This window comes from Somniosus microcephalus, chromosome 11 (assembly GCF_052327205.1).
Source record: "Somniosus microcephalus isolate GS21.2 chromosome 11, FLI_Smic_1.0, whole genome shotgun sequence".
NCBI lineage: Eukaryota > Metazoa > Chordata > Chondrichthyes > Squaliformes > Somniosidae > Somniosus > Somniosus microcephalus.
Window position 1 is genome coordinate 72,167,782 of NC_140997.1, and position 26,010 is coordinate 72,193,791.

Below are 26,010 nucleotides of genomic sequence, written 5' to 3' on the forward strand. Positions count from 1 at the left end.
CATAGAGATGGTGGAGGGTTCGAGAGACAGGTAGAGCTGGGTATCATCAGCATACATGTGAAAACTCATGTTGTGTTGCCGGATGATGTCACCGAGGGGCAGCCTGTAGATGAGAAATAGGAGGGGGCCAAGGATAGATCCTTGGGGGATAAAGCTCATTTTGTAAAATGATCTGAACTTTTAATGCACAATCTGGCATGCTGTACCTGGAAAGTTTATCCAAAATATTGCCTAATATATATACAATAATAATTAGATCAACATTTGATCCCCTGCTCATTTCAGTATTATTAAATAGTTGTCTTTTGCTTTCTGTTTTGTAAGTAATACTTACATGGGCTTTCCACTTTAAATGATTGTAACAGTAGTGTGCAGAATATTTGTGCTGTTTTGATTGCCGGTTTCAACATAGTTTTCTGCCAGGGTCTTATTACGAAAGGCTATTATTAATCATTGTGATGATCATCAAATCAGATTCTTTAGACCAAATTGTTGGGACATCATTTTGCTGACTCATTTGGGCATAGGAGAGGATAAAGGGTTTTTCCCTCGTCAGAAGTCTAGGGCTGCAGTAGCTAAATTCAACCTTCAAGCTGAAATATCTGGCCTTTCTGCATGATGATCCTTGAAGTCCCTTTGAACGTGCAAGGCATTGCAGCCAATGCATTCAACCAATGTCTATGCACATGAATGTTTAACTGGAGTCCCTCGATAGTGATCAGGAAAGGTAATCTTGATGATTTTCTCCCTCCAATATTTGGACCAATTATAGCCTCCTAACTGTTACCCTGACTAAGGTCAACAAACACAGATCAGAGATTAAAGGGGAGCTATTTCTGCAAATACATTACTCAGTAGCAAGAGGTCTTTATCCATAAACAAACATAATTTTAAATAAGTAAAATCTTTATGAAAAGCTGGAGAATAATTCTGGGGGGGGGGGGGAGGCAAAGAGCCAAAAAAGTCTGACATTGTTTCCTGATGATTTGTTGCAAATCAGTTTTCACTAATCTGCTCCATACATGCCAACCCTCAGCAGCGCAGATTCAGCAGATTGATACCTGGGTTTAAAGGATTGATTTATGAGGGCAGGTTGCATAGACTAGGCTCATATTCTCTTGTGTATGGAAGATTAAGGGGTGATCTAATTGAGATGTTTAAAATGATTAAAGGAATTTCATAGAATTACAGAGAATGTACAGCATAGAAACAGGCCATTTGGCCCAACTGGTCCATGCTGGTGTTTATGCTCCACATGAACCTCCACCCAGCTCTCTTCAGCTAACCTCTCTCAACAACAACAACAACAACAACATATTTATATGGCATCTTTAATGTAGTAAAACATCCCAAGGCGCTTCACAGGAGCGTTATAAAACAAAATTTGATACCGAGCCACGTAAGGAGATATTAGGGCAGATGGTCAAAGAGGTACGTTTTAAGGAGTGTCTTAAAGGAGGAAAGAGAGGTAGAGAGGCGGAGAGGTTTAGGGCCGGAATTCCAAAGCTTAGGGCCTAGGCAACAGAAGGCACGGCCAACAATAGTGGAGCGATTAAAATCAGGGATGCTCAAGAGGCCAGAATTAGAGGAGCACAGATATCTCGGAGGGTTGTGGGATTAGAGGAGACTACAGAGACAGGGAGGAGCGAGGCCATGGAGAGATTTGAAAACAAAAATGATAATTTTAAAATCAGCATAACCTTCTATTTCTTTCTCCCTCATGTATTTATCTAGATTCCCCTTAAATGCATCTATGCTATTCACCTCAACTACTCCTTGTGGTAGTGTGTTATACAATCTAACCACTCTCTGGGTAAAGAAGTTTCTCCTGAATTCCCTATTGGATTGATTAGTGACTATCTTATATTTATAGCACCTAGTTTTGGTCTCCACTACAAGTGGAAACATATTCTCTACGTCTACCCTATCAAACATTTTCTTAAAGACCTCTATCAGGTCCCCCCTCAGCCTTCTCTTTTCTAGAGAAAAGAGCCCCAGCCTGTTTACTATTTCCTGATAGGTATAACCTCTCAGTTCTGGTATTATCCTTGTAAATCTTCTTTGCACCTTCTCCAGTGCCTCTATATCTTTTTTATAATACGGAAACCATAAGTGTGGTCTAGCTAAGGTTCTACACAAGTTTACCATAACTTCTCTGCTTTTTAATTCTATCCCTTAAGAAATGAACCCCAATGGTTTGTTTGCTATTTTTATGGCCTTATTAACCTGCGTCGCTACTTTTAGTGATTTGTGTATCTGGGCCCCTAGATCCCTTTGCTCCTCTACCCCATTTATTATCTTATATTCCAAGGAGTATGTGGCCTCCTTATTCTTCCTACCAAAATGCACCACCTCACACTTAGCTATATTAAAATTAATTTGCCAATTACATGCCTATTCTGCAAGTTTTTCAATGTTTCCTTTTTGTTGCAGTCCTCCGCAGTTTTAACTATACCCCCCAATTTGGTGTCATCCGCTAATTTTAAAATTGTACTTCCGATTCCCGAGTCCAAATCGTTTATGTAAATGGTGAACAACAGTGGTCCCAGCACTGATCCTTGTGGAACACCACTTCCCACCTTTTGCTAGTCTGAGCACCTACCTGTGACACCTACTCTCTGTTTTCTGTTTTGTAGTCAGTTTGCTATCCATTCTGCTACTTGTCCTCACATGTTCTGACCTCAGTCATGAGTCTAAGGTAGATAGAGAGGAACTATGGGAGGAGAGTCCAGAACAACAGGAAATAACCTTAAAAGCTGTCGAAAATTTCAAAATTGAGATTGATAGATTTTTGTTAGTGTTAGATCCGTGATTCTGAGAGTATGATGTTTTTCAATAACCACACGGATGCTGTAACTTAACAATCAACAGGTGTTTACTGGAGTAGGGTAGTCTCAAGACTGGGAGTACAGAGGCATGCTCAAGGCTTATATACAGGTGTGGTCACTGCCGGTACTACAGTATACAGGAGCTGTAAAAGTAGTTCTCTCTTAAAGGTACATACACTACAATTCCTCCCCTTTTAGATTAGCAGTACCCATAATATTCAAATAACAATTAACACTTTACCATGCACATTAAACAACAATAGTCCATTTATAGATTCAGTCTTTGGGGCGGCTTCCTGATCCTTTCGGGATAGCGCCTTTCCTATGGTTCTTGTTCTTGGTGCGGAGGCGATTCTGGCCCCTTTTCGTCGGTTAGTTCATCAGTTTCCACTGCTACTGGTTCTGAGGTAGATGCTACCGGTATGTCGGGTTCATCCCCGGGTACACGAGACATGGGGTTGACTCATTCCTGTGACGCTAAGATCTGATCGACGTGGCGTCTCACAATGTTCTCCCCGACATCCACTGTGTACATTAATGGCCCCTGCCTTGTGCATATCGTTCCTGGTTGCCATTTCTCTGTTCGGTAGTCATGGGCCAAGACTGGTTGTCCTACATTGAAGCTCCTTGTCGGCTTCTCATTGATGTGCTGGAATTGTTTATCCTCAACATTTCTTCACACATTTGGTCTGAGCAAATCCAGACGAGATCTCAACCTTCGGTTAAAGAACATCATGGCCGGGGTCTGGTTGGTAACTGCATGTGTCGCATTTCTGGAGGCTAATAGGAAATTGTCCACCTTATGCTGCAGTGGAATTTCATCGTCGCACATGGCCTTTATCGCCTTTTTAAAGGTTTGTACAAACCTCTCAGCCAATCCATTTGTGGCTGGATGATACGGGGCGGATGTGTAATGCCTTACCCCATTCCTTCTCATAAATTTCCGAAACTCTTCGGACACAAACTGTGGTCCATTATCAGAGCAAATCTGCTCTGGCAAGCCGTTCCTGGCAAATATGGTCCGTAGGACTGCAATAGTTTTCTCTGTAGTGGTTGAGGACATTTTTATCACCTCAGGCCATTTCGAGTGAGCATCCACTGCTATTAAGAACATTGAGTCCATGAATGGACCAGCGAAATCAATATGCACCCGTTGCCATGGAGAGGAGGGCCACTCCCATGGGTCTAGAGGGGCATGTGGTGATGCATTTTGGACCTTCTGGCATCCTGAGCAGCTCTTGGTTAGGTCCTCAATTTGTTGATCGATCCCCGGCCACCACACATAAGCCCTAGCAAGGCTTTTCATTTTCACCCCTCCCAGATGACCTTCATGAAGCTCATTTAGCACTCTCTCCCTTAACTTGGGTGGAATCACCACTCTGGATCCACACATCACTGTCCCCTGGCATACTGACAGCTGTTCTCTTCTGGATGAGAATGCTGGCAACAGTGAGTCGCCATGTGTTGGCCATCCCCTCACTGTCAAATCATATACCCGAGACAGCGTCGGATCATTGCGGGTCTCCTTCTCTATATCCGCGTTAGTTACTGGCAATCGTTCAATTATTGACGAATAAAATATCTCGATAGGGTCCACTGCTGGTGCTTCCTCCACAGTAGGCAGTGGCAGGCGTGATAGCCCATCAGCGTTTCCATGCTGTTTCGTGCCTTTATATTCTATTTCATATTGGTTCGCCCCTAGAAAAAGGGACCATCTTTGTAACCGTTGTGCAGTCATCACCGGAACGCCCTTCTTTGGATTAAAGATGGAGACAAGTGGTTGATGATCAGTCAGCAAGGTGAACTTCTGCCCATGCAGATAGTGGTTGAATTTTTTTACTCCCCATACTAGGCTGAGGGCCTCCCTGTCAATCTGGGCATAGTTGCGCTCGGCTGAGGTTAGTGACCGAGACGCAAAGGCTACTGGCCTCTCCAACCCGTCTGGGAATTTGTGCGACATCACCGCTCCAATACCATAGGGTGATGCATCACATGCCAAACGAATTGGTAGTGCTGGGTTGAAATGGGCCAACACCTCTTTTGATGTGATCAATTCTTTGCACTTCTGGAAAGCTCGTTTACGTTCATCATTCCACTTCCATGGTACCCCTGTTTGCAGTAGGGTGTTCAGTGGGTGTAATACTGTAGACAAATTTGGTAAGAACTTATGGTAGTAGTTCACCAGCCCGAGGAACGACCTCAGTTGTGACACATTTTCCGGTGCTGGAGCCTTGACTACTACCTCAATCTTTTCAGGGGACTTATGTAACCCCTCTTCATCGATAATGTGGCCACAATACGAGATCTGCTTCTGGAAAAACTCGCACTTGTGGCGATTAGCTCATAGCCCATATTCCTTTAATCTAGTGAGCGCCTTCTCCAAGTTGGCGAGGTGATCGCTGTCATTTTCGCCCGTGACCAGGATGTCGTCCAAATAACACTGGGTCCCTGGAATCCCTTGCAGGGCTTGATCCATCGCCCTTTGCCAAATAGCCGGAGCCGATGCTACCCCGAACACCAGCCGGTTGTATTGGTAGAGACCTTTATGAGTGTTGATCGTGAGGTATTGTTTCGAGGCTTCTTCTACCTCCATTTGCAAGTACGCCTGGGCTAGATCAATTTTGGTGAAGCGTTTACCTCCAGATAGCGAGGCAAAAATATCCTCAATTCGTGGAAGCGGATATTGTACCGTGTGAAGGACTGGGTTCACTGTCACCTTAAAATCCCCACAGATGCGAACCTTCTTTGGTTCCCCAGGCGTATTACTCAACGACCTCTTCATTACAGGAACGATGGGTGTAGCCCACTCGCACCAGTCTACTTTGGACAGTACTCCTGAACGTTCCAACCCTTCCAGCTCTGCTTCGACGGCTGGTCGGATCGCGTAAGGCACTGATCTGGCCTTAAGAAACTTTGGGCTTGCATTTTCCTCTATTTTAATCGTTGCTGTTATGCCTTTTAGTGTTCCGAGTCCCTCCTGGAACACTTCTTTTGCGTCAGTTAGCATTTTTGACAGTCGTCCAGGTGTGACGTCGTCATCCTTTTTGGCCTCAACCTTCAGTGCCTGTATGGAATGCCAATCTAATTGTATCTTCCGGATCCATTCATGTCCTAGTAGTGGTGGTCCTCCATCTGGCAATACATATAGGTCCATTTTAGGTATTTCCTGGCCTTTGTATATCACTTTCACCCTTATTTTTCCTTTGGGGTAGACATTTTGCCCCGTGTATGTCTTCAAGACAATCTCTGTAGCTTTCAAGGGTATATGTGAAAATAGCTGCTTGTAGTCCCTTTGGTTTATGACTGTTAGGGCTGATCCTGTGTCCAATTCCATTTTCACTTGGACTCCGTCTATCTTGAGTGTAACCCAGATAGTCTGGTGATCCTCCATTTTGGTTACGTTATGTAGTTTCAGACAACCCAGCTCCTTGCTTCCGGAGTCTGTATCACTTTTCTGTTCGTCTGAACTACTGTCCATCACCTTATGTACCTTTTTGTACTTCTCCTGTGGAGATTTCTTGCTGTTGGTTTTCTTCCCAGACCTGCAGACTCTTGCTATGTGTCCTGCTTTTCCACATTGTCTGCACACTTGGTCCTTGAACCAACAATCCTTCTGGTCGTGTGTTGTTCTGCCGCAGCGATAACACTTCCCTGTTCCATAGCACATTTAATTGGTGCCATATTCTTGCGGTCTCCGTTGTATCTCTGCAGCGCCCCTTGTGGCTGCTTCGTGTGATACTGCCATGCTGAAAGCCTTGTCCAGCGTAAGATCCTTTTCTGATAGAAGCCGTTTCTGGGTTCCTTCACTTTGAAGCCCACACACAAACTTGTCCCTTAACGTATCTGCTAGTCCCACTCCAAACTGGCAGTGTTTCGACAGCTTGCGCAGTTCCGTTAAGTACTCAGCATTACTTTCGTCTTTATGTTGGTTCCTTTTATGGAACTTAAATCTTTCTGCTATCAGCAGCGGTGTGGGCTTTAAGTGGTCCTGTAGGATTTCTACTATGCTTTCGAAATTCTTATTCACGGGCTTCTCTGGGGTTATTAGGTTTTGCAGTAAGCCATAAGTTTTTGCACCCATGGATTTTAACAAAACCAGTGCTTTCCTAGCATCTGGCACCTCATTCGCCCTGCAGTACACCTCAATACTTTCCACATATGTCGCCCAATCTTCGACTTCATTGTTGAACGTAGAGATACTGCCACTCTTCGACATCCCTGGGTGTGATTTTATTGTCAAAAATGGCGTCTCCCGCGCTCTCCCTTCTTCTCCGCTGGCACAAAATGGCGTCTCCCGCGCTTTCCTTTCTTCCCGCGCTCGCCCTTCTTCTCCGCTGCGGCTTCTAAAAATGGCGTCTCCCGCGCTCTTCCTTCTTCTCCACAGCTCAATGGCGTCTCCCGCGCTCTCCCTTCTTTTCCCCGCGGACACTGTTCAGCCCTTGAGCCCTGGCTGTGCTCTGCGCGTTTTTTCTGTGCGCCTTTCCCGTTTCCGCCACTCGGTCCTGAACCCGGCTGCTGCTTTACCCTCTCTCTCTCCGTTTTGTTTTTCCTCGACGCCGCTCGGTTTTTTCTCTGCCGTTGGTCGGCTCCAGCCGCCGCTGTCCGGGAAGGGTCTGCGCTGTACCTGTTGTCAGTCTGTTGCTGATCGTTGTGGCTGGGGAACCAAGCCCGGCTCTCAACAGCCTCCCATAAGAACATAAGAAATAGGAGCAGGAGTAGGCCAATCGGCCCCTCGAGCCTGCTCCGCCATTCAATAAGATCATGGCTGATCTGATCCTAACTGCCAATCCACTATCACAGAACCATCTCCTGCATCTAATAGAATTAAGACACATGAAATAGGAGCAGGATCAGGCTACACGGCCCCTGGGCCCGCTCCGCTACCCACAGGGCCATGACCGATCCGAACCTAGACTCATGTCCAAATTCCTGCCCGCTCCCTGTAACCCTTAATTCCCTTTACTTCTAGGAAACTGTCTATTTCTGTTTTAAATTTATGTAATGATGTAGCTTCTACAGTTTTTTGAGGCAGCATATTCCATGGACCTACCACCCTCTGAGTGAAGTAGTTCCTCCTCATCTCAGTTTTGTCCCCTGCGATGTTCACTCTCTGCCGGACGACTGGGCGGTTGCTCGTGGTCGACGCCCGTGCTTCTGGCCTCGACTTTCTTCCACCGCCCTCCCGGAGCGAATCCTCGAAGGGAAATGCAGAGTTGCAGGTAGATTCGAATCGACACTCATCGCCACTGTTAGATCCGTGATTCTGAGAGTATGATGTTTTCCAATAATTACACGGATGCTGTAACTTAACAATCAACAGGTGTTTCCTGGAGTAGGGTAGTCTCAAGACTGGGGGTACAGAGCCATGCTCAAGGCTGATATACAGGTGTGGTCACTGCCGGTACTACAGTATACAGGAGCTGTAAAAGTAGTTCTCTCTTAAAGGTACATACACTACAGTTAGACAAGGGGATTGAGGGCTCTGGAACCAAGGCGAGTAAATTAAGTTAAGATACAGATCAGCCATGATCTAATTGAATGGCGGAACAGGCTCAAAGGGCTGAATGGCCTACTCCTGTTCCTAATAGTGAATACATGCTTAATGCATTGTTTGCCATTTCTCTGTTGTTTTAATGGAGATTTTAATCTATTTATTTTGATTTTACTGTTAAATTGTATTGAAATTTGCCAACATTTGCATACTTGAAAAATTTGATTTTTTTTTTCGCTTAATGGCAGAATTTCAGAAGCCCCCAAAAATGCTAGAAAATGCACAACATAAAATGTCAACAATCATAACTTTCTGCAGGACCTGCTCCCCTGCTGCCACCCCTTTGGTAATTACTAAATTCACCATCGCTGTAAACTGTGTTTTATGTACTACAGGATTTTTCTCCTGCAAGTAAAATGACCAAATGTTGCATTGAACTGCAGCTTAAATTATCACCTGCCCATGTCCCACTGCGCTTTCAGTGCAACTCCTGGTCTTCACATGTCATTGGCCTGTACCAGGGCTATTGGCTTTTCTGGGGCTGTGCCACAGACTTTGTGCAGTTGGTGGTTAGCTATTGTCAGTTTTCTAGATTGATATGTGGTGGTGTAATTCAGCAGTCTTTTGAAAAAAATCTTCAGACAATTCAAGATGGTGCTCTATTTTTTTTAAAGTGTGGAACACCAGGACTTTAAAATGATTTCCAATCCAACTGCTTGGAAAACTTTCATTTGTTTTACTGGCTAAATATTAAAAAGTGAATGTGAAAAGAAATGCAATTTAAACTATTTTTAAAACCTGTAATTCTTGTCGATGGGTAAATACATCTATTAAAATCTCTATGTTTCCAATAGCTTTGGTCTGATGGAGGGTGCCTGGGAGCTCCCTGGGCCTCAGGCTGGCCAGCTGGGGAGGGAGCGAGGGAGCAGCACCGAGGGTGGCGGTGCGCGATTTGAGTCCGTGCGGCCGCCGTCTGTCCCGTCAGCCCCCGCTGCCGCGGTGAGGCTGCAGTCGGAGAGGAGCCGGAGAGAGGGAGTGAGCGGGCGGCCCGGGGAGAGCCGGCGGCAGGGCCGGGCACGGCAGGTAACCGGGGCAGGGCAGGCGGGCGGTGGGTGCTTGCGGCGGCGGCGGCTCTTCCCTCTCCCTCCTGGCCACAAACCATTGGCGGCCCGGCCACCGCCCTGTCCCTCCTGATCCGCACTGGTGGTGTGGCGGCGGGCGCGGTGTCGAGGCGCAGGCCGATCGAGGAGCCACTCGCCCACCCCTCAGCAGCCTGAGATTGTCGCCCGGTCCTGGTGCCGCCATCCCGGGATCGATGGTCTGGGGGTGGGGTGAGGTTGGAGCAGATATTAAAATGATTACAGGTGGTATTTTGATCCAATATTCTGTCAGCACAGCAATGAGGGGCAATGGTCTTGGAACCACTGCTCATCCCATAGTTTACTCCGCTGTGTGCCTTGCAATCTTTATTATTGCCCCCCCCCCCCCCTATAAAGGCATAGTACTTCCCACAACCTCTCCATCCCATCCAGGTGACTTGTTTCAGATGAGAAGATTTTTTTGCTCCTCTCAGAACAGTGGCTTATGTAGAATAGACTCCCAGTTGGTGGGTTAACTCTTGCAAATAAACTGGATGAAAATCTAATAACCGATGGGTCAGAAGGATATTCGTTATTCCACTGATTACGGAACTTGTCCAATGAGTTTCGGTCACAGGTGTGTACCTGAAGGACTCCTTGGATAGATTGTGAGGTGAAAATAATTGGTGCTGACTCAGCATACAGCTAGGGAAGCAACTGCCCGAGTGAGCAAGTCAGCACTGGCCTTACTTTGTTGTTCTTCCTCCAGTTGTCAAGTTAATGGCATTTCAAATGCAAATTCTGGAAGTTGTTGTTCAAAGTATCTAAATAGGAAAATGTGGTAATGTTACATAGTAAACAACAGAGTCAAGGTGAGGCTTTTTTTTCATAACACAGTAACATAGATTGTTAAGCAACTCTTAAATAAAGCAATGTTTTAAACAATCGACAGACCACTTTTTCTACAAAATATCAGTGCCATTGGAATGTGTGGGAAGTGAACAGGTCTGTGCAAGGCAACTATTGCCTTGCTGTTGCTGTTCACTGATTTATTTTGTGTCCTTACAGACAAAATACCATGTGAAGTTGTCATTAAACAGCCTTGTACACTTGCTGATATTCTTTTCCCTGGCCTCAATTAATTTTATCATGCGGTCACCTCATGTTACACCATTTCTTTTTCAATCCAGTTTTGATTGGTTATAAAAGATTTGAATCAAACAGTACCAATGTGAAATGCAATCCAACTTTTTAAAACAAAACCTTATTGAAGAGCTTAAGACGATAGTACTCTAGATTTTTCCTCTCGCTGCCAGTTCTTCACGGATCATGTAGGCCCCATGTCTTGAGAGGACTGGGCAGGAGACCGACTGTCAATGCCACTGCCATCTTCAGTTGGCTGCTATTTGGGTGCGAGTGTGCCTGGATGAGGCTATCCATCTGCAATAATTTTCTCTTCCCTGGCGTGAGATGTTTGGCTGCTACTCGGTGCTTTCTACACTAGGTATAGCAGATACTGGTGATTCAGTGCAATGGGAAATTGGTAGATCAAACTTGTCCCTCTAATCTGTGGTACTGGGTATTGATATTCCAATGTACTGTGCCAACAGCACCACTACTTTTTTCAATAGACACTGTTTTAATACAATGTGTTTCCAAATTTACTGTATTATTAGTAACTCTTGGTTCAATTAGGAACAAGTCTCAGTTTCCAGTGAGCATAAGCCCACAGCAGAAAACTGCTCAAGAATTGGCACTAACTTGTAGATCTCATTTCATCTATAATAACACATGGTTTGTGAGATGGGGCAAAACATTTCTGGTGCAAGAAGAGGTGCTCTTTTGAGAAGGTGTATTTTTGGGGCATACTGTTACCAGATCTGAGAACGTTTTGTTCTAACGGTGCGTGCCAATAGAGAATGTTACATTTCCACAACTGACAGCCTTTGCCATGATCCAAAATTAGCAAATAAATTGGATAGCTTCCATGTTGGAGAGAACTGATCAGTTTCTTGCCTTGTAAACAGGCTTTTATTCATTAAAGCAATATTTCATCATAAGATATTGCAATGGCCTTATCACACAGAATCACAGAAACCCCACAGTGCAGATAGAGGCCATTCGGCCCATCGAGCCTGCACCGACACATATCCCACCCGATCCCCGTAACCCCTACACCAACACATATCCCACTCTATCCCCGTAACCCCACGTATTTAATCCCCCTAACACTAAGGGTCAATTTATCATAGCCAATCAACCTAACCCGCACATCTTTGGACTGTGGGAGGAAACTGGAGCACCCGGAGGAAACCCACGCAAACACGGGGTGACTGTCTGTGTGGAGTTTGCACAGTCACCTGAGGCCAGATTCGAACCCGGGTCCCTGGCGCTGTGAGGCAACAATGCTAACCACTATGCCACCGTGCTGCCCAATGAATTCCTTCAGAAACATGCCCCCATACTTTGCATCCTCTGATAGCAGCACTCTCAATTGAAGATGCCATTTCTGTTGTTTTCAATATTTAGGGAGACTAATTGCTGAAACATACCATCGCAACATGTTGGCTGGGATTTGCGGTGGTAATGATAGCAAAACTATCAGCGTTCACAATCATTAACCCACTGAAACTGACCGTAACCTCAGGACTTAGTGCATGCGCAGATAAACGCGGAAATCCTGAAGTCATTCCCTGCGCCACCACAAGTTGCGCCATTGCCGGCAATCACTGAAATCACTTTGCACTGATGAAAACTTCCCCTCTTCCGCTCTAATATCGCTGTTTAAAAACCCCATAAAAAGTTAAGCCTTATTCATTGAGGTATAACTGGGTTTTTAACGGTGTTCTGAGTAATAAATACTGCTGAAGAACCGTTCTGGTCCTGAAAAGCTAACTTTATTTGTGGAATGTCCAATGTCTCCATTATGATTTTTAAAAAGTACAGTACTAGATTTTTTTTTTGGATTTTTTTTAAATTTGTTTGATATTTCAGCTTCTACCTTAGCCCCACGTGTATGTCCAAATCTTTATTTCACTCTCTGTAACATTTTTAAAAAGTGAACCATAAAAGCTGCTTTTCATTTTCTGGTTTGCTGTCTGTGAGAATTCTTCAATGTAATTGGCTGCTTAGTCAGTTTGATGACATCACTGCTGCTGTACGCTGGAGAGCCCCAACAGTCAGCACTACAATCAAATTAACGTTGAGAAAGCTAAAGTTTTCACTACAGAGATCGCGAGATCTTTGTGGGCAACTTTCTTTGAGGTCAGCAGCGACCGCCATCGCGTCGCTGCTGGCGGTAAAGTCCGGGCTAATAGCTTTAATAAACAAATAATGTTTCATTTTAGCACGTGACAGCTTTAAAAGTTACTTTGTATGATATTTAGGGAATCCCCAAGTAGCGATTACTTTCATAATGATTCATATATTGAACAACATGCAATCTAGCTAGATGGGATTTCCTGTATAATTGTAGGTATCATAAACCTTCATGCAGTATAGTTATTAAACTAGTAAGATGTAGATGCATTCTGGCCTGTAAATCCCCAGTGCCTGATAATCTACATCCTAGGGTACTTAAGGAAGTGGCCCTAGAAATAGTAGATGCATTGCTGATCATCTTCCAACATTTGATGGAATCTGGAACAGTACCCATGGATTGGCGGGTAGCTAATGTTACCCCACTGTTCAAAAAGGGTGGTAGAGAGAAAACGGGGAATTACAGACCGGTAAGCCTGATATCGGTAGTGGGGAAAATGCTAGAGGCCATTATAAAAGATGTAACAGCAGAGCACTTGGAAAAAGCAAAGAGTTGGAATAAACGGCTCTTTTTCCGAGTGGCAGGCAGTGACTAGTGGGGTACCGCAGGGATCGGTCCTTGGACCCCAGCTATTCACAATATATATTAATGATCTGGACGAGGGAACTAGATGTAATATCTCCAAGTTTGCAGACGACACAAAGCTGGGTGGGCGTGTGTGCTGTGAGGAGGATGCCGAGAAACTCCAGTATGATTTGGACAGGTTGGGTGATTGGGCAGAAGCATGGCAGATGCAGTATAACGTGGATAAATGCGAGGTTATCCACTTTGGTGTCAAAAACAGGAAGGCAGAGTATTATCTGAATGGCAATAGATTGGGAGAAGGGGAAGTGCAACGAGACCTGGGCGTCCTTGTGCACCAGTCGCTGAAAGTAAGCATGCAGGTGCAGCAGGCGGTTAAGAAGGCAAATGGTATGTTGGCCTTCGTAGCGAGAGGGTTTGAGTACAGGAACAAGGATGTCTTGCTGCAGTTGTACAGGGCCTTGGTGAGACCACACCTTGAGTATTATGTGCAGTTTTGGTCGCCTTATCTGAGGAAGGATGTTCTTGCCATGGAAGGAGTGTAGCGAAGATTCACCAGGCTGATACCTGGGATGGCAGGAATGACGTACGAGGAGAGATTGGGTCGATTTGGGCTTGTACTCGCTGGAGTTTAGAAAAATGAGCGGGGATCTCATTGAAACTTATAAAATTCTAACAGGACTAGATGCTGGAAGGATGTTCCCGATGGTCGGGGAGTCCAGAACCAGGGGTCACAGTCTAAGGATAAGGGGTAAGCCATTTAGGACAGAGATGAGGAGGAATTTCTTCACCCAGAGAGTGGTGAACCTGTGGAATTCTCTACCAAAGAAGGCAGTGGAGGCCAATTCATTAAATATATTCAAGAAGGAGTTGGATATATTTCTTAAGGCTAAAGGGATCAAGGAATATGGAGAGAAGGCAGGGACAGGGTACTGAATTTGGATGATCAGCCATGATCTCATTGAATGGCGGAGCAGGCTCGAGGGGCCGAATGGCCTACTCCTGCTCCTATCTTCTATGTTTCTAGGGCCTGTCGAGCAAAAAGTAAGTAAAACAATGGAAGGGAAATGGAATATTTATAAGAAATATATATTTACATAGCACATTTTACATCAAAACATTTCAAAGCACTTTATGTAATTAATTACTTAATTGCTATCTAGGCAAACAAGTTTTACTTAGAATACCAAATCAGAAATTTTTGCTATCTGTTAAAGGTCTGAGCTAATGGAGAAGGTCTAATGCTGATTTATAAGACCCTGGAACATTGTCTACATTTGGAAAGCCTGACAGGCCACCAGATACAATTTTCTTTGAAGAAATATGATTAAATAGGTAAAGCTGTTTAATGTTAACAAAGCATCTTGCTGTTAAGTAGGACCAAACAGAGGAATCTTTTTGTATTAATTTGATCGAACTGCACCTATAAGTAAAAAGAGAAATTACAAAAATGATTTTAACTACAATTTTCATTTCAAATTTTGTAGACTTGAAGTTGTGTGTTTTAAGATGTAAAGGAGAAAAACAATTTCAAAAGCTCGATAGAAATTATCTTTCTGTAGAATGAAGTGTTAACTATTGAGGAACAAATAAAATGTCATGTTTTGGAACATGATTGTTCAGAACTTACAAAGTGGCGCTGGCAATGAATTTGTTTGTGCTTGCAGGACAGAATGACTGATATTCGCCACTCCCTTTTGAGGCGGGATGCTTTAAGTGCGGCAAAAGAACTCTTGTACCATTTGGACATCTTTTTTAGCAGCCAGCTGCAGAATGTACCTGGGTCGCTGGTTGACAAGTCCACCATTGAGCTCGTGGAGGAATTTATATTTCAGCTTCCAAAAGAACGGAATATTCAACCAAAAGTAAGTTAAAGATGCAGACTATATAAGATATTTTCTTTTAAGAAAAACCTAGGTTTCTGGTTCCATGCTGAGTGTGAGTTAGCTTAGTTATAAAAGCATATCCATATTATTTCGCAATCTGCTTATTAGTGGTATTTTCTAAAGCTAACACCTTGAATTTTTAACTTGACACTATGATCACATCATTTATCTAATTGGACGCATACAGGAAACTGCACCTATGTTAATCAGTGTAGTAACAGAAAATTTCCATCTCATGGTTATCCAAAACGGTTTGTAAACGCATAGAAAATGTGCATCTTCGAAGGGAATATTTTCTTAAGACTTGTATTTAGGCTAAGACTTTTTATTTAAAAAAAAAAAAAAAAAAAATCTACATACCATGGAAATCTTACACAAAAACAAGAAACTCAGGAAACACATAGCAGGTGTGTCAGTAACTGGAGAGAACAGACAGGTAAATGTTTCAGGCTAGACCCTTCAGAACTGTTCTGAAATGAGGCCCAGGTCAAAACATTCACCTGTCTGTTCTTTCCACAGATGCTGATAGACTTGTTATGTTTCTCACAATATCTCTTTTTATATTAAAATTTATTTTCCTTGTGTTGTCTTCTGAGATACCTTGCTTGTATTCTCTAATAACTGATTGTTTGCTTGTTTTCTTTATTGCAAGAGGTTGAGCTCTTTACAGGAGCTGCAGCTGCTGGAGATCATGTGTAGTTATTTCCAAGAACAAAATAAAGATGCAGTTCGACAGATCATCTTCTCTGCACTGTTTGGTCCTCAGGGTAATAAAGCAGATGAAAACAGGCTGGCTATGTTGGGGAAACTTGTATCCATGGCCATAGCAATCTGTCGAGTTCCCATTTTGGAATGTACTGCATTATGGTTGCAGGTATGTTCGAGAGTTGGGATGTGAACTTAAAAGAAATTCCAGATATTGCAAAGTAAAATGTTATTCCATGATAATGAATGGAAGTAATATCGATGATGATTTAATATTTTGTTGTCTTTGTACCACCTACTTTTTATTATCTTGTTTTATGGGGGCCATGGGGGAAAAGAGACTGCTAGTTTTGTATTGGGGTTAGTTGACTGCACAAAGGAAAAAAAACTCTGATTTCAAGTTTATAAAATGAGTACCTTGTATCTATGTGCTTAATTTTTGTTTGGCTCTTGTTAATGGCCAAAAATACCTGTTGATTGGCCACTGTTTTATATGCATCTTTAATTTTAAAATAAATACATTTAAATGAATCATTACATTTATCATTATTAATTAATATTTATTGCTGTCTAATCTTAAATTATGTTTAAAAACATTTGAAATTAACTCAATCTATTGTATTCTTTTATCGCTGTGTTCTAATATTTGTCTCTGGCTGGTTTTGCAGAGAACACATGCAGTATTCTGTGTGAGACTTGCTAAGGTCCTTGTTGAGGATTACTGCATTTTGGTTCCAGGATCAGTGCAGACCTTAAAACGAATTGTTCATGCCAGCCCTCGATTCTGCTGTCAGTTGATCACTGCTGTTACTGCATTGTATGACCTTTCAACAGGTAGGATATTGGACGGCAGTTTTTTTTTACAAAGGCATATATTTTGTTTACTGTGTGTCTGTATAGTAGTTTTATTTTTCAAAATTTTAAAGTGGCAATTTTTTTCCCTCCAAATTTATATCCTTGTCCTATTCTGTGATAGTTATGCTGGTGTACCCAATTTGTTGTCCCATGAGGCAGCATTTGAAGGAACGATTGAAACTTAAGGGAAAAAAAATGTTGTTCCTCATTTGCCTTCTGTATCTTTTTGCTTTCATTTTGTTGCTGAGTTGATTAATTGTGTACATTGCATTCCATCACCGTAAGCTCTTACTATGATGCATGAAGTATTATTGAAGAAGAAAAATGGTGGTTGGGGGAGTGGGTGTGGGGTGGTGACTTTATTTTATATTGTAATGTATTTTCTCTAAGCACAGATATTTTGTTTCAGATGACCTGATTCCTCCTCATGATTTACTGGAGATGGTCGTATCTTGGGTGTACGATGATCCACGGTTGACACTGATTACTTTTTTGAACAGCCAAGCTAACCTCCCGCGTGGCTTTTTGGAGCTCACGCCACTTCCAGGCCTGATACGCTGGTGTGTGCTCGCACCTCTGGCCTACAAAAGGAACTGGAAAACTTCTTCAGCCCAATCGTTAATGAATGGCCACAACAATAAAATGTGCAAGGAGTTTGAAAATGGCGTAAACAAGGACTTCAAAATCCTTTATTCAAAGTTGCATTTAAGTGTTCTTCAGGTCCTTATGATACTTCAAGGCCATTTAACAGAAAAGAACTTGTATGGACGTTTGGAGCTCATCATGTTCGATCATGTAGATCGGCTTGTTGGAGACATTAACAAATTAGTAAAAGAACTCAATCTTTCAAATCCTGTGAAGGAGATTGAGCTCACATTGGATAGGTTAGCTCAAGCTCTGCAAGTCGGTATTGCATCAGGAGCACTACTGTGTACTAGAGGTAAGTAAGTTGTGTGTAGAACATTCATTGTTATCTATCCTGAAATGGAGAATCTTATGTCCAGTAACCTGTTAATTAAAATTCTTGCAACAAGTTGAATTCCATTCATTTACCCTCCTTAACCTGACTCTTTGCTTATTTAAAACAAGAAACAGAAAATCTTCAGCTATCCTGTATAACTTTTTTCTGGAATCCTGTACTTTTGTTTTGAAACCATGAGCAAAAATAGTGTTTTACCACAATTTGGTAGGATACATGTTGTGGCCATAATTTCCCTTCATGGTGAGTGCTAAGTCTTCATTGAGTAAGCGTAGGCTAAATCTTTCCCCAAAGGACGATCAGAAATATTGGAAGACTGGTCACCCACTTCTAGTGGTTAGCTCAAGAGTTGCTTTGGCAGAAGTCTGGAAGCATGTTCTTGTTCACCAGCCCCACCAGGAAGTGATGTAGAGTAACTAAAAACCAGAGAGAAAAATGTCTAAACATTAATATATTCTATTACTTAGGTTATAAGCTTTCTACTAATTGCTGTATTGAACAGAAGTTATGAATGAAGTTATCGCCAAACAAGCTGCAGACTATTCACTGGGCCTTCTCCTTTAAAATTACAATACCCCTCCAAGTTATATTAGATCTTACACGAGTGCATATTCAGGAATCTGGTGTGTGTGTCTTATCCTTTTATAACAATTTATATGTTTTCTGGACCTTAGTTGAGTTTGCATATTTTGCATTGTAAAGACATACTTGTTCAATCCATGGGCTATGGCTCAATTAATTACTATCAATTTGCTGAAGTGTTAAAAAGGAACAAACTTGTTTCTAATGGTACAAGATTTGAAGTCTGACAAAGCTCAACATTGTTTAGCAATTGGAATAGTGGATTTCAATTTTTCCATTTAAGGCTGAACCCTCTTGCCCTGTTGAATTTTGAATGGGCTAACATTATGGAGTACATACTTTGGTGTCAGAATACTTGATATGAAAGAGGTGAAGACGCAGGAGAGAAAAATAAAATTGAGCAAAAACTAGCTTAATTTATAATGCATGCAAACTTTATTTAGAAAAGGATTGAGCTAAATGTTGTGTGTAATTTTATACCACTTTGGAATACAACCAGTACTCTGTTCTACTAAAAACAAATGGAAGTAAGTGTAAGGCATGAAAATTCCCTCATGATTTATATGCTGAGTTTCTCAATATAGTAGCATATGGTTACTATTGAACGTGGACAGGCTTTCGCTGAAGTTATATTTTGCAGCATATTTTCAATTTAAATCACAGAAATTAGTTCAGGGTTTTTTTCATTATCAATTTCTGTGAGTTATACATTAGCTTAATAAATAAAAAAATAACCTAATAAACCTTTACCCTTGTAAGGCTTCATTTGCTTTCTAAAGGTAAATCCAGAAAATAAACAACTTCAATATCTGTTTATAAAAATAACAAATCATTAATTGCAAAAATATTTAAATGTAATAAATTTTATATTGTGAACTGAATTTGTTTATACGTTGACTTGCTATTATGTTAATTTGGGTCCACCACCTGTTTAATTTTCCAGATGATTTACGATCTATCTGCTCTGCGCTTCCACACAACAAGTAAGTATGTAACTGTTCATTTATGAAGTTAAAAGGACCTGTTAATTTCTCGGATAAACATTGTTCTAAGTTGGTTGAAGTCAAAAAACATTGGAGATGAATTTTCTGCGGTAGCACAATACTTAACGTGTATGTGTAACATTCCCCGCACACTCCTAACAGTCATTAATGCATTTATTTCAAATCGGCCAACAACTGTGTTAAAATAACATAACATTTACATGAACTTGTTAAGCAGTGTGCGAGCAGAGGACATTAAAACCCCTTCTGTATATATCTTTAATATTAAAAACAGTATGTCCTGTCATCGAAAAATTTTTGTTCAGAAGTGCTACTACAGGAAACTTTGTGCTATCCGGCACCGACGGGACCGAGCTGTTGCCGTCCCATCAAAACTGCCGGACAAACCAGCGCTAATGTTGAAACATATGGAGATTTTGAGCTCTGTATCTGGCAACAAACCCTGTTGCTTAGCAACAGCTTCTAAACAGTCAGCCGTACCTTGCAAGCGTCTCTGTAGCTTAGCAACAGCTTCAGCGAGACCTTGCAGAGCCTGACTGGTGGGGGGAAAAAAAAGCAACGAAAAGAAAAAAAACCTAACGAAACGGCTCCTGATTTTTGCCGGTGGCTCGAGCATTCCGGACAGTTAACCTCCAGATAAACCAAAGTTTCCTGTATGAGCTTTTATGATATTAGTTGTGTCTGTATCTAGTGATGCCTGCCATCAAGTTTTTAATAGGATTTTACCACTAATGTGACGGCTTGTGACTAGCTCACTGGTCACCAGGTGATGTGTGGAGCAGATTTGTCAAACTTTATCTGAATATTTTTGATCAAGATTTTATTTCTCTTCAACCAAAATTTCTAATTTTCAAAATAATGGTGTAAACAAAACAATTAAAACCAAAAAATTACATATTTCACAGTAGCATGATTAAGTTTATCCACTGAATTTTCTTTATTTGGCTTTTAATGAATACCTTCATTAAAGTTTTTACTTGTCTCTCACGCCTGGGTTTCAACTGGATATTTTTACCCCATCACAGTCCAGCGCATTCTAAGCATGTGCAACTTTCAGAATTCCCCAGCATGCAATCTGTGGATCAACAGAGGTAGAGGATAGAAGGGTGTCCTTCCTCATGCTATGACGATTTGAGGGTTCCTTTGCTTTTTCCAAAAGACTGAATGAAACAGGAGATTGAATTCTCAAAGCTTTTACTTCAGACAAGGGATGAATTTACATAAATATATTACAACTTTTCTATTATAAACTGCTCACAGAAAAACAAAAGCAGTATGTGTGAACAGAAACGGCTGTTATGCGAGAGGTAGCAGTGAGAATAACAGCTGTTCATTTGTTTTGGTTGGGGAAGAAACCAAGGTTGTTTATTGAGTGCATTTGTTTTTAGTCAATCGTTATTTTTGATTATGTTCAGCTAATAAACCATTTTTGAGGCGTAATTTTTTATATCAAATTTGGAAACCATAAATGAACATTTATGGTATTTTTATTTGTTTATGGCAATTTTATGTTTGTTTAAGACACTATAAGTCAGCAGACTCACTAATAGTGGGCTCCTGGTGCACGCCAGGAGTGCATATGAGGAAATTTCTCATCCCCCAACTCTCGATTTTCTGTCCATTAATTTTAACGAGCAGAAAATTAACACTTAAAATCCTTGAAGGCAAGAACACAAAGATAGGAACCAGCTGGGTGGGGATGGGGGATGGGGGGGGGGGAGGGGCCTGATGTTTCAAATAGGACCAACAGCTGTTTGGGTCCCATTTTCATCGGGCCCTTCCCCACAACCTGCCTGCCCCAATACTGCCAGATCCTAGCAACCCTCAATGCTCCAAAGCCATTTCGTGTCCTGCTGAACCTGAGTATCTCCTTCCCCAGACTTCTCTCCTGCCTTCTGCAATCCCTTACCAGTGCTCCCAGTACCTTGAGAACTCCTTTCACATTACCCCTAGGTCCCAGGGTGCTTCTCCCAATGATTACAGATCTGAGGCACGCTCAGTGTTCCTAGAATTTCCCGTTTTAGTGTTCTTTGGAGCCCAATCCCACTGGTCCTAGACTCTGGGCGTTCACCTCAAAGTACTGTTAGATCCTGAGACCCCCATCCAGGTATGATCAAAGAAAGCTTTTGTTTTCATTGTATGGTATTATAAATTCCACGGTATTACTTTAATGGACCTTTTAAAAATAAGGCTTTATTAATCATTGCTGGGGATTGCATTAGCAATTACGCATTTTCAAGGAAACATCCCTTTTTTATGAGTCCCCATTCCCTTTTATAAATATTTAACAACATTATTGTTTGGGGGGAATCATTTTGCCACACTATAATCTGTACTTTGTTAGCACTAAAATTCTAGAAAGTCTTTTTGTGCTGAGTGTGAATTTAACATGCTATAATAGTGATATTCAACAGAAATTATTGACCAGCCACAGGAGTGGCTACAACAACAGTTTTAGCCACATGCACTCATTTTAATAGAAAATCTCGTACAGAATACAGGTAAATGTACATTTACTTAACAAACATCATCTACCATTCAGTAACCAATGAAGTAAAACACTCGACGATCAAAAAACACTCTCTCACTCTGCTTTTCATCTTGCCATTTTACTAACAAATGCACAGAGGTTAAAATACACATGCATATGCCATGTGACTGAGGATTGAGATCACATGACCAACGACCGTGTCTTTTTTTTAAATTTACTAATCAGAAATTCAATTAGCCATGTATTGAACAAGACTGATTTAATAAATGTGTGCTAGGATCAATGTTCCCTGTAATTTTTATTGCCGCCGCACGGCCCCTTCACAATACCGCGCATACGCAGGTTTTGCATTGAAAAGCCGGCTGCGCGAGATCCCTGGAGCACTGTGGGCCATGCGGCTCAAAGGGAACATCGGCTAGTATAGTTACCGTTAGAATTTTATAAAGTTCAAAAAGTATTGAATTGAATAAAAGAAAGAGAAGAAAGGTATCCAAGTAATATTGTTTTGAACTTTTATTTTTGTTTTCTCAACAGCTTGCTCCAGTTGGTCCTGACTGGGCCAGTACAACAGTCTCCACATACTGCACTGCCACCCGGATTCTATCCACACATCCATGCACCACCTGCTGGATATCCCATGTATTCAACTCACCCAGTACAGACATATATGCCGGGTATGGCTTTTTCATATAGACCAATCCGATAAAGGATTGTCCATTTCAATGAATTTGATGGGATTCCTCCTTGGATATGTATAACTTTGCAGTCACACCAATTGTGGAAAATTGTTTCAGTACCTTTTTTTTTACTGAAAATTTGTACTATCAGTGAAGATAAAATGAATTAGTTGAAACCTGCTGCACATTTTATACTTTCTTAATGATGAAGTTTACCAAACTTTTATGTACAGAAGTAACACGGTTGAGACTTTTTCACATCCAGAAAACTACCACAATTTTAAAAACGCAAAGGTTTTTCTTATGGATTAATTGCATCCATTTGTTAATTATCTGTAACTTAATATTGTTTACTTGAGTATATTGTTAAATTACATTGTCTACAGAACCTTTTTTATAAAGGGGTGTTTTAAAAAAAAAAACCTGTGTAGTGTTCTCTTATCTCCTCTGATGACTAACAATTATTCCAGTATGAAGGTCTGGGTTTATTCTGGATGTTGTATAGCAGTAACACAGCTTTTTTAAATTTCTAAATTGATTTTTTCAAAAGTTCACATTTTGTGAAGCCACTGGACATTTTAAGCACATGTTGCTTGTGAAAGAGTACATTGGTTATGGATGTTTTTTTGCTCGGAGCAGTATGTGTTAGTTGAGGCAGTTTTTTTTTGGTTTTTGGTCCCTAGTGTTTGGTTGGGATTAAGGAGAATAAATGGTCCTACCAATGGTGATTGAAGATAAGACATCAAAATTAAACTTTGTAGCTGCCTCAACGGTTCAGCTTGTTGAGACATAGAAACCAGGAAGGTCCCAGGTTCAGTCTCACATCTGTGCTGAGTTGGTCTCTCTGAAAGGGCAACAGTGTGCTTCAGGTGAGGACGACGACGACAGCAACAACTTGTATTTATATAGCGCCTTTAACCTTGTAAAACGTCCCAAGGTGCTTCACGGGAGTATTATAAGGCCAAAATATTTGACACCGAGCCACCTAAGAACAGGATTGGGCTTTGCTCTGACATCCATTGTGGTTTAGTAGCTTCCTGAGACTCACCTGTTTAGGTTCACACACCAAGTATGATCACATGGGTGAAGGACTGTATCCCAACAAGAAGTTGATACTTTCAGGAGAAGGAGAAAGAAAATTGTCACAAAGAAGCAAATAACAAGTTAAACTTTGTACATGTGCCTTGTAGCAGAGAATGGAACCACTGCTTAGCTCACAAAAGGTAAATCACTACAATCACAATATGAGGGATTATTGCCCTTCACTGCTTCTGTCTCAAATTGGGGAAAATATATTGCTTTTTTGACTGCTTAAATATAAGTGGATTTATTGCTCATACCTATGCAGAGGGAAATGAATTATATAAGGGGTACATGAGAGAGATCATGTTCTGGTCAAACTGGTAAGTAATGTTGCATTTCTCTAATGAAGGAACACTTTGGAGATTTTAAAATTAGAATTTTAAAAATTCAATTGAAATTGCTGGGAGGACTTGTTCAAAATGGTTGAGCAGAATCAACTGGACTATAATCAGGAGTAAAAATGATTTCCCAAGTAGTGTCTCTGTTTGGCAGAGTCCTTCTGCATAAGAAACTAATCTAGAGAGGCTGTGAAGTCTCAATTACATTACACGCTGAAACATGTGACCAATTAGATCAAGAACATGATTCTAATTTTAATTTCACTATTCCAAGTACAACCAATATTAATGATATCTGAAATAGAATAAATACCAACTACATAAGTGTGAGCTGGGGTATTTTAGATACCATCAGTGGAAATGGAATTAAGCTCTATCCAAGTAAAGCTGAGATTTTTGGGAGCTTTCAACCACAGAAATGAACTGAATTATGACAACTTTTGTGGATGATCAATTACTTCAGCAGGTTTCTATCAGACCTGACATCTGTTGTGCATTTCAACATACTTATGAAAAGAAGGGCAAGGAAACACCCATCAGCCCGGCACAGGCATGATGGGCCGAATGGCCGCCTTCAGTGCTGTATGATTCTATGATGCGTATGCCCCATCATGTCAAAAATGCAACCTTGTTCAACATATGCCCGCCTCCTTGCAATACTATTTCCAGAAAGAGGTGGAAATAAAATCTGTGGCCAATTTAGGAAAATTCTGGAAAATTTCTCCGACTCCAAGGCAGACTTTGTGTGGATTTGAGATCCTGCCCAGGAATGGATATTTGAAAAAGTTAATGGGGCAGAAATTCCTCCCCAAACGCGTGAGTACGGAAGGGGTACTCGCTCGTCTGGCCGGAGGAAATGCCGGTTTTCAGCATGCACAGCGCATGCGCTGAAAAACGGCATTTCCTCTCCTCTAACCCAAGAGGTGAAGAGGCTAGCGTGTGCGCTGTAGGGGGCAGTGCGTGCGTCTTGGATTTCCTCTGTTTTGGGGGATTTGCGCATGTCTAAAGGCCTCCGATCTTTACGCTTGTAAAAAGCACACGTAAGTATTTATTTTTACAGGTAAGTGGTGTTTTAGTGTAATTTAGAATTTTTTTTCCCACAGGTTTATTATTAAAGAATCTACAATAAGGTAAGTTTAGTTTTAGACCCTTTTTTATTAAAAATTTATTTTTTTCAAAAAAAAAATTATTGTTTTAATTATTTTTTAACTGATTTATACTTAATTTAATGATTGGGATGTTTTTTAAATTTTTATTTAAAGTTTAAATAGTGTTTTGGGCCCCCGTAGTTTTCATGAGTTTGACAGTTCTTACTCTCAAACTCATGAATGAACCTTCCCCTCCCCTGATTGGTTGTACAGTGCTCACCTGATCCCAGCCAGCACATCGCACTAACTACACCGCTGGATCAGGTAAGCACTGCGCGCTGACATCTGAACCGGGCCTGTGACAGGAAATGCAAGCAGGCCCGGGCTTCAGATGTCAGCGCGCAGGGTGAGTGCAGATCGGGGGCTTGCACGCGCGGCAAGCCCCCGACACCAAGTTCTGGGCCATTATGGTGGCAACACCTGTGCTGATTTTTTATGATGCAATGGTGAGTGTAGATGAAAGCAATTGCAGCTTGGGCAGTGTATTTTACAGTAGCATAGAGATAAATAGTTACCAGTTACAATTTTCTCCCAAACTGTGACTGACCGATAGAAAGAAGATACTCCCAAATTTAGAAAGAATGTCTTGCAGGAGTATGGGGCTTGCAAGAGAATTGACTGATACTTGACTAAGAGAGTCCTTCAGGTTATTTACAGACCAAAATAAACCTTAGGACTGCAGATTAGTCAAGATACCATGAAGATGTGAATGTCTTCTGATGCACTGTAAGAGGTTTAATATAAAGACACAGTGTGACTCAGTAAAAGAGCTAGTTGTCATGAATAACACTGTCCAAGAATTCTATGCAAGGCACAGATGCATCAGCTACTGAGGATGTGCTAGCCTATATTAGGCCAACAAGCTGAAGTCTGTGTGGAAAGTTGCATTTATAAGGGAACCAATGATTGCAGACAAAAGCCTATATGATTATCGGGTGTTTTAAAGAAGGGTATCCAAATCTATTCAGTGTGCTCCTGATGAATTGAGCGAATATGTTGTACAAGAACACTCAGTAATGAAGG

At 41.6% G+C, this 26,010-nt stretch overlaps 1 protein-coding gene across 2 annotated transcripts; it reads left to right on the forward strand.

Moving 5' to 3' along the window:
- Positions 1–9,203: 9,203 nt before the first annotated feature.
- On the forward strand, positions 9,204–22,792 carry ints15 (integrator complex subunit 15). Of its 2 annotated transcripts, XM_086000855.1 has the most exons (8): positions 9,317–9,402; positions 14,457–14,574; positions 14,907–15,104; positions 15,778–15,999; positions 16,499–16,664; positions 17,095–17,625; positions 19,190–19,229; positions 22,276–22,792. In XM_086000855.1, the coding sequence occupies exons 3-8, from the start codon at positions 14,913–14,915 to the stop codon at positions 22,445–22,447; spliced, it is 1,323 nt and encodes a 440-aa protein (XP_085856981.1). In that variant the 5' UTR covers positions 9,317–9,402; positions 14,457–14,574; positions 14,907–14,912; the 3' UTR covers positions 22,448–22,792. The 2 variants fall into 2 exon arrangements, with proteins under 2 accessions (XP_085856980.1, XP_085856981.1); XM_086000854.1 differs by lacking the exon at positions 14,457–14,574 and having other exon boundaries at positions 9,204–9,402.
- The last annotated feature ends 3,218 nt before the right edge of the window (positions 22,793–26,010 follow it).